Source organism: Lepidochelys kempii, chromosome 1 (genome assembly GCF_965140265.1).
Source record: "Lepidochelys kempii isolate rLepKem1 chromosome 1, rLepKem1.hap2, whole genome shotgun sequence".
In the NCBI taxonomy this organism is placed as follows: domain Eukaryota; kingdom Metazoa; phylum Chordata; order Testudines; family Cheloniidae; genus Lepidochelys; species Lepidochelys kempii.
Genome location: NC_133256.1, coordinates 67,273,275 through 67,292,975, shown reverse-complemented (window position 1 = coordinate 67,292,975; position 19,701 = coordinate 67,273,275). Strand labels below are relative to the sequence as shown.

Genomic DNA, 19,701 nt, shown 5'->3' with positions numbered 1-19,701 from the left:
TTTATTACACTTTTGGATGCTGCAAGTAAACCACTTCAGGCGGATCTGAATATTTAGGACAAGTTTGAAAAGAGACCCTTCGTCTTCTCATTCCATTAGCAACTACTTAAGATAGTTAATTTTGTGTGTTGGGACCCTCTTTCACTCTTTCTGTACCCTAGCTGTTTTGTAGCATTGACGTATATTCATAATTATTTCTTTTAATTTATTAGCCAGTTTGAAAAATGTACCTTAAGCCTACTAGTCAAGGTGAAGCAATTTCAGAATTAGCCATTATTTTTTGGAACTCAAGGAGGACAGCTGAGCTCCCAGAGGATTTGGAGAAGGGCAAACAATTTAAAGGAATAGAGCGGTTGTGTACTATTTATTGTATTCTGATATTTCCTTGTTTCAAAAATATTTCCTATCCTTTGCTTAATCATAAAATCATAGAAATATTGATCTAGAAGGGACCTTGAGAAATCAAGTCCAGCCCCCTGCAATGGGGCAGGACTAAGTAAACTTAGACTATCGCTGACAGGTGTTTGACCTGTTCTTACAAACTCCAGTGATGGGGATTGCACAGCTTCCCTTGGAAGCCTATTCCAGTGCTTAACTACCCTTATAGTTAGAAAGTTTGCCCTAATATTTAACCAACATTTCCCTTGCTGCAGATTAGGACCATTACTTTTTGTCCTACCTTTAGTGGAAATGGAGAACTGACCACAGTCCTCTTTATAACAGCCCTTAACATTTCAGAAGACGGTTATAAGGTTGCCCTCCCCCCATATCTTTTCTCAAGACTCAGCATTTCCTTATTCCTTTTTCTTCACAGGTTAGGTTTTCTAACCCTTTTATTGCTTTTTGTTGCTCTCCTCTGGACTTGCTCCAGTTTGTCCACATCTTTCCTAAAGGGTTGGACACAATACTTGGGCTGAGGCCTCACCAGTGTCCAGAAGATCGGGACAGTTACCTCCCATGTCTTACGACTTTCCTGTTAATATTCCCTAGAATGATACTAGCCTTTTTCACAACTGTATAATGTTTGTTGACTCATATTTACTTTTTGATCCACTTTTACCCCTGGCCCTTTTTCAGCAGTCTTGCCACCTAGCTTGTTTTCCCCCATTTTGTAGTTGTGCATTTGATTTTTCCTTCCCAAAGTGTAGTACTTGGCACCAGTTCTCCAATTTGTCAAGGTGGTTTTGAATTCTAATCCTGTCCTTCAAAGTGCTTCTATCCTCTCCTAGCTTGGTGTCCTCTGCATATTTTATACGTTTACGCTCTACTCCATTATCCAAATAAATAATGAAAATATTGAGTAGTACTGGCTCCAGGACTGACCCCTGTGGGATCCCAGTTTGACAGTGAACGGTTTATAACTACTCTTTGAGTATGGTCTTGTCAAAAGCCTGACTGAAATCAGTATATCTCACATCTACTCCTTCTTTGAGTAGTGTCCCTACAGGTGCCCCACTCTGGGCACGCTAGCACCCCCTGCACCTTCGAGCAGAGAATTCTCATAGCAGTATCCATTGGGTCCACTCGTGTGTGTCTTGTGCTCCGTGCTGTTATTTAGCACTGTGTGGGAAAACAGCCCTCAGTTCCTTCTCAACCACGTTGACCTGGGACGGTCTAGTCCACTAGGCCAGTAATGCTGTCAAAGTAGGAAATTAGTGTGGTTTGACATGACTTGTTCTTGAAAAATCCATGTTGGCTGACCCTCATAATCCTATTGTCCTGTTGGTGCTTAATTTGATTTTTTTCCCCAATACCTTTCCAGAAGTGAGGCTGACTGTTCTATAATTCCCTGGTTCCTCTTTGTTCCCCTTTTTTAAGATAGGTGCTATGTTTGTCCTTCTCCAGTCCTTTGGGGCTACACATATCCTCCCTGAGTTCCAAAAGATAATTGCTATTGGTTCTGAGATTGCTTCAGCTTGTTCCTTAAGTATCCTAGGATGAATTTCATTAGAGTCTGTTGACTTGAATATATTTAACTTCTCTAAATATTCTTTAACCTGTTCTTTCCCTGTGTTCCTTGCTCTTTGTCGTTAATATTAATTGTGTGGAATATCTGGTCACGGTTTTACAGAAGACTGAAGCGAAATAGACCTAGAAATAGACCTCAGCTATCTTGATGATGTTAGTTCCGCTTCCCTGCTAAGTTGAGGATCTACACTTGCCTTCCTTTTTCACTTGCTCTATAATTTCATGATCACTTTCACCCATTTCATTATCACTTTCATCTTGTTGTTTAGACGTTTATAAAATAAACAAACAACAAATAGTCTATATACTGCAGTAGTCTATCTCCATTCTTCTGGTCAGTAATATAAATAAGAACCAGTAGCTAAAAGTGTATTTCTGATCTCTATAATATTGTCAATCAACTCTTTATTAAATATGTTTAAAAGAACTTACAACTAATTTGTCAAAAGTGCAGAAATTATAGTTTTATTTTAGATTTATACAAATGTTAAAAAAGGCATGTCTCCATATGCTCTAGGTGCCATGGACATACAGAGCTGTTTCACTATTAAAAAAGTATTAATTGAATAACTTGTGTTACAAATACCAGTAAAACTCATAATTGCCAAATACTACTTGAACAGGCACCTTGCTTTTGTTACACCTCTTCTCTATTCCTGCCTTCATTCTTTTTTTAAAATTTCCAATAGCAGATCCAAGTCTAGTTTTTTCCTGAGTTGTCTTCCATGTCAGTTTCACTTTTACTTTATGGATCCTGTTCTGAGGCTGCTTCTTTCATATCAGCTGCTGGGTTGGTATGTGCCTAATAAATTTGAAGCATACCCTCACCAAATAGTCTCTGATAAATTTTCACTCTGCTATGGATCATGCACATTTAGGATATCACGGTATTGATTTAACCTTCCAAACACGAAGTGATGTCATCTTCACAACTGTTAGAGCTAGAAACTTACTATTTCATTTGCAGAATCAAAACTTTCTTCTAAGAATGTGAATGGCTTTTGTCTAGGAAAACAGATTTTTTTCCCCAAGTCCTGTTTGTTCATGTAGTTTATAATAATCACTGGACCAAGTTAGTCCCAAGTGATGCCACTGGTTCTGGATCCTTGATTGTTGGAATAGTTCTTTTTGAGCTGTAATAGCAGCTTGAGGATCTGACCATCTTGATTTTTGGTTTGCTTCAGACTCTGGCTGGTTTAGATAAAAATCCATCTAGGAGCAAGAAAAATTATGCTTAGAAATACTGTGAAAAAGAGCTCTTTCTAAGCGTAAAAGCTTGCCTCTCTCACCAACAGAAATTACTTTACCCACCTTGTCTGTTTTAGCAATTGTATCACGTCCAATGAAACAAGGTGTTGAATACAGTATCTCTAGGTATGTTTTTGTGTCTGCTTCTGAGTCTAAATTGTGTTTGCAAGACGAAGAGCTTTTATTGTGAAAGATATGGACGTAACGAGACCATGTCTGTTTCAATAAAATTCATATTTCATTGTTTCATGGAGAAGGAGTCTCACTGAAAGAGTTACTTTTCTATTTATTCTGTAAATATGAACCTTATGGCACTCAGTTTAAGAAAATGAGTGAATAAACTTTTTTTTTCTCCCCAGTATGACTCCTTACCGCATGGATCAGATGTTCATTTTTTACCATCAATACAAGGAGGCACATCTATTCCTCCACCAGCTGCTGCAGCACCTGACCAATTACTACCACCTCCCTCACCAGCACCTTTTCATGGAGCAGTGCCTCCTCCGCCACCACCTCCACCACTGCCTTTTTTGAAGGGCTCGGGAATGCCTCCATCTTTTGGTGCACCACCACCACCTCCTCCTCCTCCGCCGCCGCCACCAGGCTTACCTGGAGTACAGTGGTCTCCGCCTCCACGTACATTGCCCTTTGGATTGAAGCCTAAAAAAGAATTCAAACCTGAGATCACCATGAAAAGGCTCAATTGGTCAAAGGTAAAACTTAAATGTGGAAAATTTCTGGTGCCTAATTCACCATCGAAATTATAGTAATTTGGCATTGCCAGATGGGTAAGCTGTGTAGAATGAATGTCAGTTTAATGAAAATGTAATGTTGTATCAATCTCCTATTATGCTTTACTTTTTCTTTCCTCCCCACACTTTGCTCCTTTCTTCCTCTAGGGAGTTCTGCTTCTGTCAGTATTTCCATCTGATCACTTGGTCGTCTTTAAAAATAATCAGTTTTTAAAAAATCATTATCCTTTATATTAATACAAATGTTTGGACCAAAAAACTCAGTGTAAAGAGTTATTCATTGGAAAAATATAGCTAAAAAAGTAAAGTATTATATTTGTGTTTGAATCAGAGAAGGTCTCCCTTAAAATGGATGATGTTTTAAATCTACACTGATGTCAAATTTTCTATATTTATATTCAGCGCACATTTAACCCTTTAACTAATAAGGTAGTACTGATAAAATACTTAATATTAAAATCTTTGTCTACAGACATTTGTCATGAGCGCTTCAACAGAAAAGTCAGATTTATGCTAAGAATTCTAAACAAAAGTTGATAAAACTCAGTTTGTGTTAAAGATCTTGGTGTTTGTATTGACATCTTCTAAACATTAGCATTTAATTTCTTTCAAACAATATCTTTAGTACATTAATATATTTTAGATATACCGTATTTTCAAAATTAGAAATCTTTGTAGTTGTGAAAACAGTGATTGAAATACTCTATGAACATGCAGCCTTTCAACTGTCCAGTTATTATTTTGTATTATCGTACCACTTAGGAGTCCTAGTTGTGGACCAGGACTTCATTATGCTAGGTGTTGTACACGCATGCAACCAAAAAAGACAATTCCTGCCTAAAAGAACTTACAATTTAAGTACAAAACAAGGGGCAACAGAAGAACAGATGGATACAGATAGATGGGTGTACCTGGAAACAATGAGACAGTATTGTTCAGCATGGTATGCGGCAGTCTTAGCAACCAGCTGCTTCACCATTGTTATGTATTGTGTAGACCTTACAGCAAAGTAGAATTTTACAGAAGGTTATGCTACATATTTACAAGGAATCTTTGATATCTCTTTCTTTTGCAGATTAGGCCACATGAAATGACTGAAAACTGTTTCTGGCTAATAGCAGATGAGGACAAGTATGAGAGTGCTGATTTGCTTTGCAAACTGGAGCTTACGTTTTGTTGTCAAAAGAAAGGTAAGTAGTTCATTGACTTGATTTACTACTTTTAAAGCTGTTTTTTCTAATCAAACAAACCATTTGTAATCACAGCCTACTAATTTTAAAGAATAGTATATATATCAACTACTTTGACTCTCCGTATTTTACATGAGAGCACATAAAAAATATGTAATCTGAAAAATAGTAAATTTTAGAGTCACGCTTCATTTTTATTGAAGAAGTAATAGTCTATCCCATCATTTTGAAAGCAGTATGCAATGTGAGAGTTAGAACAAAAATTTCAGTGAAAGACACCAAAATGCTTCCTGGTATTTTCAGATTATTTTGCTCCGTCATATTTAAGAGTATCTGTTCATACAATATAAAAAGATGAGCTATTGGCAAACTGGTGAGTCTCAATGTAGATTGCAGAAGTTATGGTGTTTAGCTTGCAAATATACATGATTTATTGATGCGCCAAGGATACAGACATGCCCACATTGAACAAATATTGCAGCGATTAAACTTGTGAGTATAATTGACCCAGGCTTTCCCAGAAACCGTTCTTGGTGATCTTTTTTCACGAGGTTCCCTCCTTCCTACACATGAAATCCTGCTCTTGTTCAGTCTGTCCCTGACCCAATTTTTTTAGGCCTGTGGAAAGGTCAGCTATCCCACAGATAATCAGAGGGCAGCCCCCTCTCTAAAGTAGTTTCATGTAGCCTGCTCCTGGTTTTCTCCTCTTTCTCTCCATTTGCTTTCTGAGTATGTTGCAACCAAGGATTTCCCTTTCAGAGCCTGTGGTTGTGTGTTGCTACCTTCCTGAACAGGAAAATTAATAATCTCATGTCCTCTTGACATCTGAAAATCTGAACTGTGAGCTGTTTCCCTTGTCCCAGAAGTGGGGAGACAAGACCAGTAGATTTGGTGGCATCTATGGGTTAGGACTGCCCTTGGCAGAAATTCTCCAAAGTTTTCACTTTTTTCAGTGACAGGGCATATTTCTATCACAGCTATATTGAAGTATGCTTTTAAGGAGATGTCAAAATAGAGATTGGTATATCTTCACTAACATTGACTGTTGAGGAAAACACTGACATTCTATACTGATACAGAAATAATTGTTTCTGTACCAAGTTAACTATGTATTCATCAGAATAATGATTGTGGTGATTGCTTTTATTTCTTAGGTGCTAGTGGCATGGTTTCAGATATTGATGTGGCATTAAGAACAGTATTGTTTGGATTAACAGAATCTGATCCCTTTGTTATGTTGCATGGCAAGAATTACCTTTATTTCAGGGTGATTAATAAGTTATAATTTATTAGGATTGCATCCAGAGATGCATTTCATAGGCTTTTGCAGAACAGATACCTTGAGAAACTTGCAGTCTAAAATGCAGATGTGATGGTGAAGATGAGAAGAACGACAGCGTGAGATTGAACATGGCTGTATTAACTTCGTGGGGTGACTGATTTTTTTTTTTTCTTTGTAAAGAAGTTTTTTGTTTTAGTTCATTTATTGTAGATTCTATGCCTGAAGTGAGTTTCTATGAGATACTTGAATGAGGTGAGACTGGTGGCTTGAGAATTAGGTATATGGAGGGTATCCCTGACATAGGGAGTAGCATGGGAGTGGCAGATGAAGGTAATGTCATGCCTCATTGCATTGACAAAACTGAGTAAGTGCTGGGGACAGCATAGTAAATCAGAGCCCTGGTTGAGCAACATTGCCCCTTTATCTCCTTCAGAGTCTGGACAAGAATTTTGAATTTATTCTTTAGATCGCATTAGGTGCATTAATAGATGAGTCCTTGTTGTTTGTTTATTTGGTAGAAAGGAATTTGAATGAGCCAATAAGTTTACTGAAAATGTTTAGTAATTTCAGCTGCACACTTACTAACCTGTTGAAGTTCTAGTAATAAAATTGTTGAAAGCTAATGACAATTTATTTTTCTGTAAATGTCTGGTTTTTTAAAATTTTTTCTTAAACTTCACACTAACCCCATCCCTTCTAGATTTGTTGGTGCTAAAATGATAAGCATGTGGCAAAATGGCCTGAGCCAAAGAAACCAAACAAACATGCATTAACTTTTAAATAACTCACTCTTCCAGCTACCTATGCAGCATTGCTTTTTTAGGAAAGCACTGTCAGACTGGCACCATTCTGAAGTCTCTGTTTTGTATGTGCGTAGTTACATTATTCTCAAAAGGCATGCCACTGCAACAAACATAAGAACAATGTATGCGAGGCTGCTTGTCAACTGATCAGAGTTTAAAAAAAATCAGATTTGGGGAAAAAAACCCTGTTCTTTTTTGAAAGCTGGTTCCTGTCTGTGTTCCACTGTGGGGTAGGCATGCGCTCTATGCGCCTGGAGTAGGAGAATTTTGAAAGACATGTCCATTGGCATGTGCATGTGCCCTTGCTTTCCTCCACTGTCCGGAGCTCTCCTCCTTCAAGACTTCATGCTGTATGTATTAAAGATTGTGTTAGTGCTTTCTCTATATAGTTACTCTTAAAGATATAAAAACTATAGAAAAGTTTTTGTAGTTTGATTCCTTATCTCTGGGGCAGCCCTCCCCCCCATACACTCTTTTATGGGTATCGGACTATGCCCAGAACTCAGGGCTTCAAGAATTGTCTCCTGCCCTCATTCCTTTTGGTCAACAGTGACTATCTGCTTGTACTGTCTTGGGGAAGCACACGTCACAGGTAAGTGCAATATTTGCTGCTCCTTCTCTGGCGGTATCCATTAGTCATGGGAAATTAGGCTTAGAAAATACCTTACAGAAAAGACCAAGAAGCCACAGTCGGACCTTGGCCAGGGGACCCTTCCTGTACATCAAGCTGAATCTACATGGAATGCATGTCTACCATGATGCCCAGCTCTGCTACAGGGGAGCCTGTAACCCATCAGAGTCTCATCAGGAAGGCAGAAAACACTTGCATAAATATAAGAGCAGTTCCTCCTCTTAGTTGGCTACTCCATATAAGTGAAGCAAACCTACTCTGTCAACCTCCTAGGACATACTAACTCTCAGAGCCGGGGCTCTTTCAGTATCAGACCTCGTTCTGGTAACACCCTTTCCATCGGTACTATCAAAGTTGAAATCTCAGAATCGGTCAGGTCTGGTGTGATCGGAGTTGCTGCCAGTGATTGGTAGAAATACGAAGTCTCTCTCCTCTGACCCCTTTGTGATGAGTGAATTGGAACCCTTATGCTCCAGGGATGTCAGAGACTTGTACCACATCAGAGGAAGTCTTTTCTCTTCCCCAGTCATTGGGACTTTCCCTAGTAAGGGTCCTCCATTTGAGCCAAGAGCAACTTGCTCGCCTCTCCTCTGCCAGAAGATACTCTTTCTGGTGGCTATAACATCTGCAAAAAGAGTCAGTGAATTATAAGCCTTAATGGTAGAACCTCCTTATACTCAAGTCTTCAAAGACAAGATGTCCTTAAGGACACATCCAAACTTTTTATCTAAGGTAGTTTCGTCTTAACCAGGTTATTGACTTACCTATATCTTTTTCTCAAGCTACACTCCAGTGTGAATGAGCAGCATCGCCATATGTTAGATGTGAGGTGGTGCTTGCTGTTATACTTGTACAGACCAAACACTTTCTTCTTCTTCAAGTGCTTGCTCATGTCCATTCAATTTGTGTGTGTGTGTGCTTGCCACGTGAACGGGTGCCAGAAGTTTTTCCCTCAGCCGTGTCCGTAGGGGACCAGCTCTGGCGCCCCCTGGAGTGGCGCACATACTATGGTATATAGGGCGCCGCCAGCTCCTCCCCCTCTGTTTCTTCTTGCCACTAGTGATGGTGCTGGAACTGTTGCTGCTTCAGCTAGTGCTGTTGCTTTTTCGTTTGTACGAACTCAGGGATGCTTGTATTATAGTGTATGTAGTGTTCCTGTTAGTGTTATTAAATCCCTTAGCTATAGTTAGACTTTGTAGGTCCCAAACGGGACTTTGCCTTGGGACGGGGCATGCCCCAATCCCCAGGCTTTAAGCCCTGTGATTGCTGCAAGAGGCCCATGCCCATTAACGATCAACACAGCAGCTGTCTGCGTTGCTTGGGCGAGGGGCCCATTAGTGAAAAGTTCAAGATTTGCAAGTCCTTCAAGCCAAGGACTAGGAGGAGTGCGATATTTTAGAGCGCTCCTTACGAAGTCGGCCCTCGCCCTGGTACCAGAGCACCGTGATCTTGGTATACAGTGCCCCACTGGGACCATCCACTGTCTGGCACTGGTTCCCATCTTGGCCGAAGCCACGGAAGACAGTGCGAGCTCTGTCTCCAACCTCACACAAGGGAAAGGATAAGACTGGGTGCGAAAAAGTTCCCATCCTGGGCAACTCTTCACCCACTTCGGGAACTCGGGCCCAAGCACCGGTTAAGCGATGTAGCCCAGCCCACTACCTGCCAGCCACCCCAGACAGTGGCGGAGGCCTCTGTCAGCTCTGAGTACCATCCATGCTGGAGGCCCTGCAGGTCAGCACAGGAGATCATGACCCTTCCGGTTCCACCTACACCAGCTCCTGCGGTTCCCTGGTCATGGGGTAAGTCCGCGTTCGGACCGTCATGGTTCCCACCGCAGCTGCACCATTCCCCATTGCAGGGGATGTCCCACCAGTGTTCGCCCTCCCGTAGCCACCACGCCTCTGACCGTGAAAGGCAAGCGTTGTGCAGCCCCATTCAGTTTCCAACCTTGGGCACGGGCAGAGAGGCTCGAGGCACAGCTCACTGGTGACCAGGTGCAGACCTCTGGAGGCACGCGCCCCCTGACAGGAGTACTGGTCTTGGCATCCAGTATTGCCGAGACCCTGGTACCGCTCCAGAGACCAGGCAAGGGATCGATGCTACCATTCCTTGGACTGTCACTGATCCCCCAGAAAGGCATCATCACGTGCTTGCTCTTCCTGGCACCAGGCCCCTTCCGATTCCTGATCTCGTGCCTCATCCCGGTACAGTTCATCAAGTGCAAGACGTAGATGGCTGGCTCCAGGCTGTTGCGGATCTGTCAAATGCTGCTAGTCTCCAAGACCCTGTTCCAGATGGGACTCCAGGCGGCGTGACCAGCACCGGTTGGGACAGAGCCACCTTTCCACTCTGCGCTGATTGCCTGGGAGCAATGGCTCAGGATCCAGTTCTGGTTTGGTGCGAGGTTCCCTGATTGCGGGACAAGCTCCGGTACCAGTGGTGCTGGCTACATTGTCGGCACCAAAACCGGTCCTGTGGCACCCATGAAACCTGTGGGGGTTCACCCAGCTTTCCCAGGCTGCCCACTTGGTGTCTTGAGCCTTGGAGAGACCAGCTGCCTCTCTCCCGCCCTTCTCCAGTGCATGAAGCCTTGGGTGCAAGGACCCCCAGGGCCACCAATGGTTGTGGAGGACCCTATGGCACCGGCATCTTCCTCGTCTTTGCCAGACGAGGCTATAACGTGGCCTCCTCCCCTGTTTCCTCCGGATGACGCTAAAGCACCCCAGGAACTATTGAAGAGGGTCATCACCAACCTGGGCCTTCAGGTGGAGAAGTTAGAGCAGTCCTTGGACTCTCTCTTAGATGTCTTCTGCTCCACAGCACCGGCCAGAGTGGTTCTGCCCCTTCATGAAGGAGTTTCAAAGATCACCAATGTCTTGTGGCAAACTCCTTCCTCCTTGCCCCCCATCTCCAAGAGAGCTGATACTTTGTCCCATTGAAAGGCCACAAATACCTGTACACCCATCCTGCTCCCACTTCCCTAGTAGTAGGAGCGGTTAACCACAGGGAGCGACAGGGTCAACCCAGAGCTACCCCTAAGAATAAAGACTCTAAGAGGCTAGACTTGTTTGGACATCAGGTTTGTTTGTCCTCTTGTCTCCAGTTGAGGGTGGCCAACCATTAGGCCCCCCTGGGATGCTGTGACGTTCCACTCTGGTGTTAGCTGGACGGGTGACCTGCTAGGCCTCTCTTACCTTTGACTCTGGGAGCCAGCCTTACCCTGCTCTGCTGTGAGAACCCCCACTCCTGGGCTGTTCACACACAGCTTCTGGCATGTAAGCTGATCCCAGCTACCTGCAAACGAATGACACTAGCCAATATCTCCAGTCCCAGACACAACCCTAGGAACCTCTGTCTTACAGTGTCGAGTAATGCCTGCTGGACTTTGTAAATTAGTCAGTTTAACAAAGAAATTGATAACTGGCTCTGCAGATGAAGGGAAAGCAGTGGACATGTTAGTCCCGGACTTTAGCAAAGCTTTTGATACGGTCATCACAGTATTCTTGCCAGCAAGTTAGAGGTAGGGGCTGGATGAATGGACTATAAGGTGGATAGAAAGCTGGCTAGATCATCGGGCTCAATGCATAGTGATCAATGGCTCCATGTCTAGTTAGCAGCCGATATCAAGTGGAGTGCCCCAAGGGTCAGTCCTGGAGCCGGTTTTGTTCAATGTCTTCATAATGATCTGGAAGATGGCGTGGATTGCACCCTCAGCAAGTTTGCAGATGACACTAAACTGGGAGGAGTGGTAGATAAGCTGGAGGGTAGGGCCAGAGGGCCCTAGACAAATTAGAGGATTAGGCCAAAAGAAATGTGATGAGGTTCAACAAGGACAAGTGCAGAGTCCTGCACTTAGGACGGAAGAATCTCATGTACCGCTACAGACTACGGACCAAATGGTTAGGCAGCAATTCTGCAGAAAAGGAACAAGGGGTTACAGTGGACAAGAAGCTGGATATGAGTCAACAGTGTGCCCTTGTTGCCAAGAAGGCTAACGACATTTTGGGCTGTATAAGTAGGACCATTGCCAGCAGATGTAGGGACGTGATCATTCCCTTCTATTTGGCATTGGTGGGGCCTCATCTGGAGTACTGTGTCCAGTTTTGGGCCCCACACTAAAAGAAAGATGTGGAAAAATTGCCAGTGGAGGGCAACAAAAATGATTAGGGGGCTGGAGTACATCACTTATGAGGAGAGGCTGAGGGAACTGGGATTGTTTAGTCTGCGGAAGAGAAGAATAAGGGGGGATTTGATAGCTGCTTTCAACTACCGGAAAGGGGGTTCCAAAGAGGATGGCTCTAGACTGTTCTCAGTGGTAACAGATGACAGAAGAAGGAGCAATGGTCTCAAGTTGCAGTGGGGGAGGTTTAGGTTGGATATTCGGGAAAAACTTTCACTAGGAGGGGGGTGAAGCACTGGAATGGGTCACCTAGGGAGGTGGTGAAATCTCCTTCCCTAGAGGTTTTTAAGGTCAGGGTTGACAAAGCTCTGTCTGGGATGATTCAGTTGGGCATTGATCCTGCTTTGAGCAGGGGGGTTGGGCTAGTTGTCCTCCTGAGGTCCCTTTCAACCCTGATATTTTATGATATGTACCAGGCTTGTTATCCCAGGGGGAGCCTCTGACAAACTTCAGACCAAACATACTGCTGCAGGTAGAATAAACAAACAGATTTATTAACTATAAAGATAGTCTTTAAGGGTATGTCTACACTATGAAATTAGGTCGAATTTATAGAAGTCAGTTTTGTAGAAAGCGTTTTTATACAGTCAATTTTGTGTGTCCCCACACAAATGCTCTAAGTGCATGTAGTCGGCGGAGTGTGTCCACAGTACCAAGTCAGTAGTCAGGAGCTGTTCAACTACAGGCTGAGCAAGTGCAGAATGGTGGTAGAATGTGCATTTGGACGTTTAAAAGCGAGCTGGCGCAGTTTACTGACTCGGTTAGACCTCAGCGAAACCAATATTCCCACTGTTATTACTGCTTGCTGTGAGAGTAAGGGGGAGACGTTTATGGCGGGGTGGGAGGTTGAGGCAAATCGCCTGGCTGCTGGTTTCGCACAGCCAGACACCAGGGTGGTTAGAAGAGCAGAGGAGGGCGCAGTGCACATGAGAGAAGCTTTGAAAACCAGTTTCATGACTGGCCAGGCTACGGTGTGAAAGTTCTGTTTGTTTCTCCTTGATGAAACTCCCCGCCCCTTGGTTCACTCTACTTTCCTGTAGGCTAACCACCCTCCCCACCTCCCTTCGATCACCACTTGCAAAGGGAATAAAGTCATTGTTGCTTCACATTCATGTATTCTTTATTCATTCATCACACAAATAGTGGGATAACTACCAAGGTAGCCCAGGAGGGGTGGTGGAGGAGAGAAGCACCAGGAGGGGTGGTGGAGGAGGGAAGGACAAGGCCACACAGCACATTAAAAGTTTACAACTTTAAAACTTATTGAATGCCAGCCTTCTGTTGCTTTGGCAAACCTCTGGGGTGGAGTGGCTGGGTGGCCAGAGGCCCCCCCACTGCATTCTTGGGCGTCTGGGTGAGGAGGCTATGGAACTTGGGGAGGAGGGCGGTTGGTTACACAGGGGCTTTAGCGGCGGTCTGTGCTCCAGCTGCCTTTCCTGTAGCTCAACCATACGCTTGAGCATATTAGTTTGATCCTCCAGCAGCCTCAGCATTGAATCCTGCCTCCTCTCATCACGCTGCTGCCACCTTTCAGCTTCAGCCCTCTCTTCAGCCCATCACCTCTCCTCCCGGTCATTTTGTGCTTTCCTGTACTCTGACATTGTCTGCCTCCACGCATTCATCTGTGCTCTGTCAGTGTGGGCGGACAGCATGAGCTCAGAGAATGTTTCATCCCGAGTGCATTTTTTTCGCCTTCTAATCTTCACTAGCCTCTGGGAAGGAGAAGATCCTGTGATCCTTGAAACACATGCAGCTGGTGGAGGAAAAAAAAGGGACAGTGGTATTTAAAAAGACATATTTTCTAGAACAATGGGTACACTCTTTCACGGTAAACCGTGCTGTTAACATTACATACATAGCACATGTGCTTTCGTTCCAAGGTCGCATTTTGCCTCCCCACACCACGTGGCTAGCCCCTCCCCCCTCCCCTTGGCTAACAGTGGGGAACATTTCTGTTCAGCCATAGGCAAACAGCCCAGCAGGAACGGGCACCTCTGAATGTCCCCTTAAGAAAAGCACCCTATTTCAACCAGGTGACCATGAATATCACTCTCCTGAGGATAACACAGAGAGATAAAGAATGGATGTTTGATTGCCAGCAAACATACACTGCAATGGTTTGTTCTACAGTGATTCCCGACTATGTGCTACTGGCCTGGTGTGGTCAAGTGTCCTACCATGGTGGACGGAATAAGGCTGCCCTCCCCAGAAACCTTTTTCAAAGGCTTTGGGAGTACATCCAGGAGAGTCACGAATGCCAGGGCAAATTAATCATTAAACATGCTTGCTTTTAAACCATGTATAGTATTTTAAAAGGTACACTCACCAGAGGTCCCTTCTCCGCCTGGCGGGTCCGGGAGGCAGCCTTGGGTGGGTTCAGGGGGTACTGGTTCCAGGTCCAGGGTGAGAAACAGTTCCTGGCTGTCGGGAAAACCGGTTTCTCAGCTCGCTTGCTTGCTGTGAGCTATCTACAACCTCATCATCATCATCTTCCTCATCCCCGAAACCTGTTTCCGTGTTGCCTCCATCTCCATTGAAGGAGTCAAAGAACACGGCTGGGGTAGTGGTGGCTGAACCCCCTAAAATGGCATGAAGCTCATCATAGAAGCGGCATGTTTTGGGCTCTGACCCGGAGCCGCTGTTTGCCTCTCTGGTTTTCTGGTAGGCTTGCCTCAGCTCCTTAAGTTTCACGCGGCACTGCTTCGAGTCCCTGTTTTGGCCTCTGTCCTTTATTCCCTGGGAGATTTTGACAAATGTTTTGGCTTTTCGAAAACTGGAAAGTAGTTCTGATAGCACGGATTCCTTTCCCCATACAGCGATCAGATCCCGTACCTCCCGTTCAGTACATGCTGGAGCTCTTTTGCGATTCTGCGACTCCATCATGGTCACCTCTGCTGATGAGCTCTGGCCAGCATGGCAAGCTGCAGGTGACCATGCAAACAGGAAATTGAAATTCAAAACTTTGCGGGCCTTTTCCTGTCTAACTGGCCAGTGCATCTGAGTTGAGAGTGCTGTCCAGAGCAGTCACAATAGAGCACTCTGGGATAGCTCCCGGAGGCCAATACTGTCTAATTGCGTCCACAGTACCCGAAATTTGACCCGGCAAGGCTGATTTAAGCGCTAATCCCCTTGTCGGGGGTGGAGTAAGGAAATCGATTTTAAGAGCCCTTTAAATCGGGGGGAAAAAAAGGGCTTCGTCGTGTGGACGGATGCAGGGTTAAATCGATTTAACGCTGCTAAATTCGACCTCAGCTTCTAGTGTAGACCAGGGCTAAGTGATTATAAGTCAAAGCATAACAAGTCAGAGTGGTTACCAAAATAAAATAAAACATAACATGCAGTCTGAACTCTCAACCCTTTTAGACTGGGCAGCAACTAGATTAAGCATTTTTCTCACCGCACTGGATATTGCAGTCCTTAATAGAGTGACCCAGGTTTAAGGAACAAACTTATCTCCTCTGTTGGAGTCTTGTCTTCTCAGTGTCCTGGTCCCTTGCAGCATAGGTGGGGGCAAGAGAAAGGCCCGGTATGTGTCCATTCTGCCTGTTTTATACTCTGTCCATGTGCTTGTAGAACACAAGTCCAGGCATGTCTGTGTGGCATTGCTGAGTTTCTTCAAGCAAGGCTGAGCAGTTCCTCTGGTGGGGTCTCATGCAGGTGAGTCGCTGTATTGTATCTCCCTTGCTGGACAATGACTGTTGATGTGCTATTTGACATGCCGCCCAGGCGTTGGTTACTTTCCTTGCTGTTGCCTCTGGGGAGCTAATATCTGGCTGATTCCCCAATTTACAGCATGCTTTAGTGACCATCGTACAACACAATTGTCATAACTTCATATGCATTAATGATACACACATGGATAGAGAAATGACTTTCAGCAGATCATAACCTTTCCCCTGATTCCTTACAAGGCATGCTTTGTATTTGAGATCACGATTATATGAAAATGAAGAATATGGGGATTACGGTATGCTCCCCCAAGGTACAGAATGTCACAGCTCTCCTCTTAGTTTACTGCAAGAGGATTAGTCATCTCGAAGGCAGTTTGTAATATAGTTCTCTTGGCACCCAGCCATCAAGCCATGAAACAGCGTGCCTCAGTTTCCCCATTCACATACATTTTGCCCAAGAAGTGCTGCAGTTCCATCTTTTGCCCACCAGAGGCCGCTGTGGCACCAGAACAGCCGGCTGCAGAATTTCCTCAGGAGTAGAAGTTCATCACAGCACTGTGCCTGTGGAGCCAGGTTTGGACAGAGCAGGGCACACAGGGCTGCTGTGGGGATCACAGACTGCGGTTGAGAATGGCTAGTGTGGACACAGATTGGGGCATGGGCTCAGGCGCGTGTGGGGTGACAACATTTATGGTTTCTCTGCTGTGATAGGCTTTACACCTGTTTACAGGTTTTAATTGAAAAGTAGCATTATCATAACGTTTAACATTATGTCAAAATTCTTATCCACAAAATTTAACATTAATACCAAATTTCTTAATCACAGATGGGCGTTTACAAATATCTTTGTGATATCACGCCCTCTGTTCAGATACTCTGGTTTGAGGTTAGTTTGTTCGTTACCTGTGGTGTCCTTTGACTCTCTCCCGTGTAATCGGTCACTGGCTTTTCTTTCCCTCTTGCGTTCCCTTCTGTGTGGGCTCTTAATTTAGTCCCCCACAGTCAAAACACTTTCCAAACCTTCCCAAACCACATGGATTTTAGCTCGTGGTATGAGGAATCTGCTATCGCCCACCCCCACAATCTCTGCCATTTGTCCAGGCAACATACTGGCCTTTGGGATCACACTCTGCTTAACCAGAGAGATCTGGTCCCCTGTATCCCTCTGCCCCAAATATTCCCTGCCATCAATTTGGACAGCCTTTACATGCTCCATATCTGGTTCTGGAGAGGCTAACCTCACAGAACCAATATGATAGGTTTCAATTGCTTGGGGGGGTTTCTGTGTTGAGGACAGCAGAACTAACATGAGATATTGTTTGCCTGCTTCTTCCTAATACAGGGCATTTATTCCTCTGGTGAGCAGTGGAATTACACTGATAGCACCTTTTGGGTTCTTTTACTTTTACAGGAGATTTGGGAAGAGGGTTAGAGGAATGTTTTGGGTAAGAGAATGTTTAGGCTCCCAACCCCTTTCTCTCTTCCTAGGGGCAAAATGGGATCCTCCCTTCCCACTAGTTTTAAACCCCCTTTTCTGTGGCCTGCCCTCAATAGATGCCTGATTCTGTTAGAAGGCATCAGCTAAAAAAGCCATCTCATCCACAGACTTTACATCTTTGTCCAATAGACACTGATTTACATCAGTCTTACATATGCTTAGGAAATGCTCTTGAGCAACAAGATCCAACATTCCCTCAAAACTTGCCACCTCCTTACCCCTCACCCCAAAATACTTGACAAACACAAAAGTGCAAAACGTGGGGAATGTTTTATGAGAAATTTTTGGTTTTGTGTGTCTGAATTAGCTAAATAGAGAAGTATTGTAATAAACTTCAGATACTCTGAGAAAAGCGGTTGTTCTGCTTCTTTCCTGCATAGGGCGTCAGATGTGTGTATCAAATGGGAATTTTTGTGGGTTTTTTTCTTTATATGAGAGAGCGCTCATCCTAAGAAATTCTTCCTTGAATTAATAATTGAATAACTATGGCATAGGCACTTATATTAATTTAAAGTTCAGCAGACTAATAATGGTTGATGGTTCTGGATCATCAGTAATGAACTGTATTTTATTCCAATATCACTGTGGCAGGAAAGCAGCTTGCTGCGAGATATGTCATTAAATAGGTTTTAGGACAACATAGTTTTCTGGAAAGAATCTTTTATTTTGTATTCCACAGATTAAGTTCCTGGAATCTAGTGTTTTACTGGAAGAAAAGCTACGGTTCTTGTACAGATAAGTACAAGATGGTATAAAGCACTTTACGTACCATGTTAAATCAGTTTAGTTTGGCTACACTTTTGTAACTGAACATTTGTGAAATAATTGTTCTTGAAGTAATGGCCCTATGAATGCTGCAGTGTAGACATGTCTGCATCCCTGCGCTGCTGATCGGAGAATTTTGGTTGCACTGTCCGTTCAGCCTGCACGTGCGCTGTCTTCTCCCCCTTCTCCCTCCTCTCCCCGCTGTGCTCTGCCAGGAGGCTAACCAGTGTTTTGCAGGCAAACAGTTGCTTCTCAACCATCTTAGCTGACGGAGCCTTAGCTGTCCATTAGCCAACTATTACCCATATATAATTGCTAATTGTTTCTTTACTTCAGCTACCTTTTTGAGCTTCTTTTTCTTTTTCTTGCGCCTTTATTTTTCATTTTATTAAAAAACCACCCCCACTTTACTTTAAACTTATTTTTCTTCTATTCCATCCACCCCACTGCATATCTGGGGACCCCCCTGGAGAGCGTATGTCTGGTTCACCAGGTTTCAAGAAGCATCTCAGTTGCAAAGAATCTATCCCAGTGACTGATGGTCATTCTCAGTGTGTCTGCTGTGTGGGAGAGAACCAAATCCCCCAGAAGTGTGTTTTATGCCCAACAACTGAAAGCCAGATCCAGAAAGGATAGAGAATTGAGACTTAAGCGTCTCTTAATGTAAGCGCCCTCCAACCACCCTCAAAGCTGCACCAAGACTCTGAATGGTGGTTATCCTCACTGCAACCCTCTGCATCAAAGGAAGTTGAGTCCAAGAAAACAACCATGAGCTGCCATACAAGACTTCTGAAAAAAGGGCCGTGAGTCCCCACAGTGAGCCTTGACCAAGCCGAAAATGATTTCTGGTTTATTTGATATCATCAATACTGATGGCACCGAAGCTGTCTAAATCTGGTACCCAAAGCTCGTATGGTACCATCCTGACAGAATGTGTTGGATTGCCTGAGGACCTAATGGGCACAGGCAAGTAATCATCGGTGTCGACTGGGCATCAGAAAACTAGAGAATCCATCCTGGGGGAAGGCTCCTTCAGTGTGGACATTGTCATCCGTAGTCTTCCACATGCTTGACACCAGCGGACTACACAATCCACACTGCATCACCAACTCTTTCGGTGCAGACATTTTGGCACTGCCAACGACTACTGGTACTGACCCTGACAGCACCGCTGGATTTTCAGTACACGACAGACCTTTTGGTGTCAGATGCACCCAACTTGTTACCGGTGCCCTGGTACCAAGTCTACCAAGAGCTCTAGACTCTCTGGTGATATGCCATGCACCCCATTTTTTAGAGTGCTGAGTCAGACAGTGACCAAGAAGACAGTCTGCTGTTGCTCTTCTCATCCATTCTACAATACTCATTTCCCATATGGACTTCAACCATGCTGACGCTCTGGCCCCCAGACCTCCTGGTATGGGCAGCCATGGTTCCAATGTCCAGGACCCTTCCTACTCAATCAATGGCCTTACTGGGATTCTAGCTTGGCCTATCAGGAGCCAATGATACACCCTCCTTTGGCTGCTGCATCGAGGGTGTCCAAACCCCCTGAATGTTTGAGAGGAACAAGAGGCTGAAGTCGAGGAGGAGGCTTACCCCCTCAGATGAATTTTTCATCTTCATGACCACTGATGCTCCCTCCACTATCATTGGCAGAAGACTTCAAGCTTTGCCAGGAGATAGATAAGAGGGTGGCAGATCGATTAC

The 19,701-nt window shown here is 44.3% G+C and overlaps 1 protein-coding gene across 1 annotated transcript in view; it reads left to right on the top strand.

The window, feature by feature from the left end:
* DIAPH3 (diaphanous related formin 3) overlaps nucleotides 1–19,701 on the top strand; it is a 504,213-nt gene that overhangs the window by 134,271 nt on the left and 350,241 nt on the right. Inside the window, exons 16-17 of the mRNA XM_073325081.1 lie at nucleotides 3,576–3,929; nucleotides 5,044–5,158. Coding sequence (XP_073181182.1) covers nucleotides 3,576–3,929; nucleotides 5,044–5,158 — 469 coding nt within the window. The remainder of the gene's footprint in view (nucleotides 1–3,575; nucleotides 3,930–5,043; nucleotides 5,159–19,701) is intronic.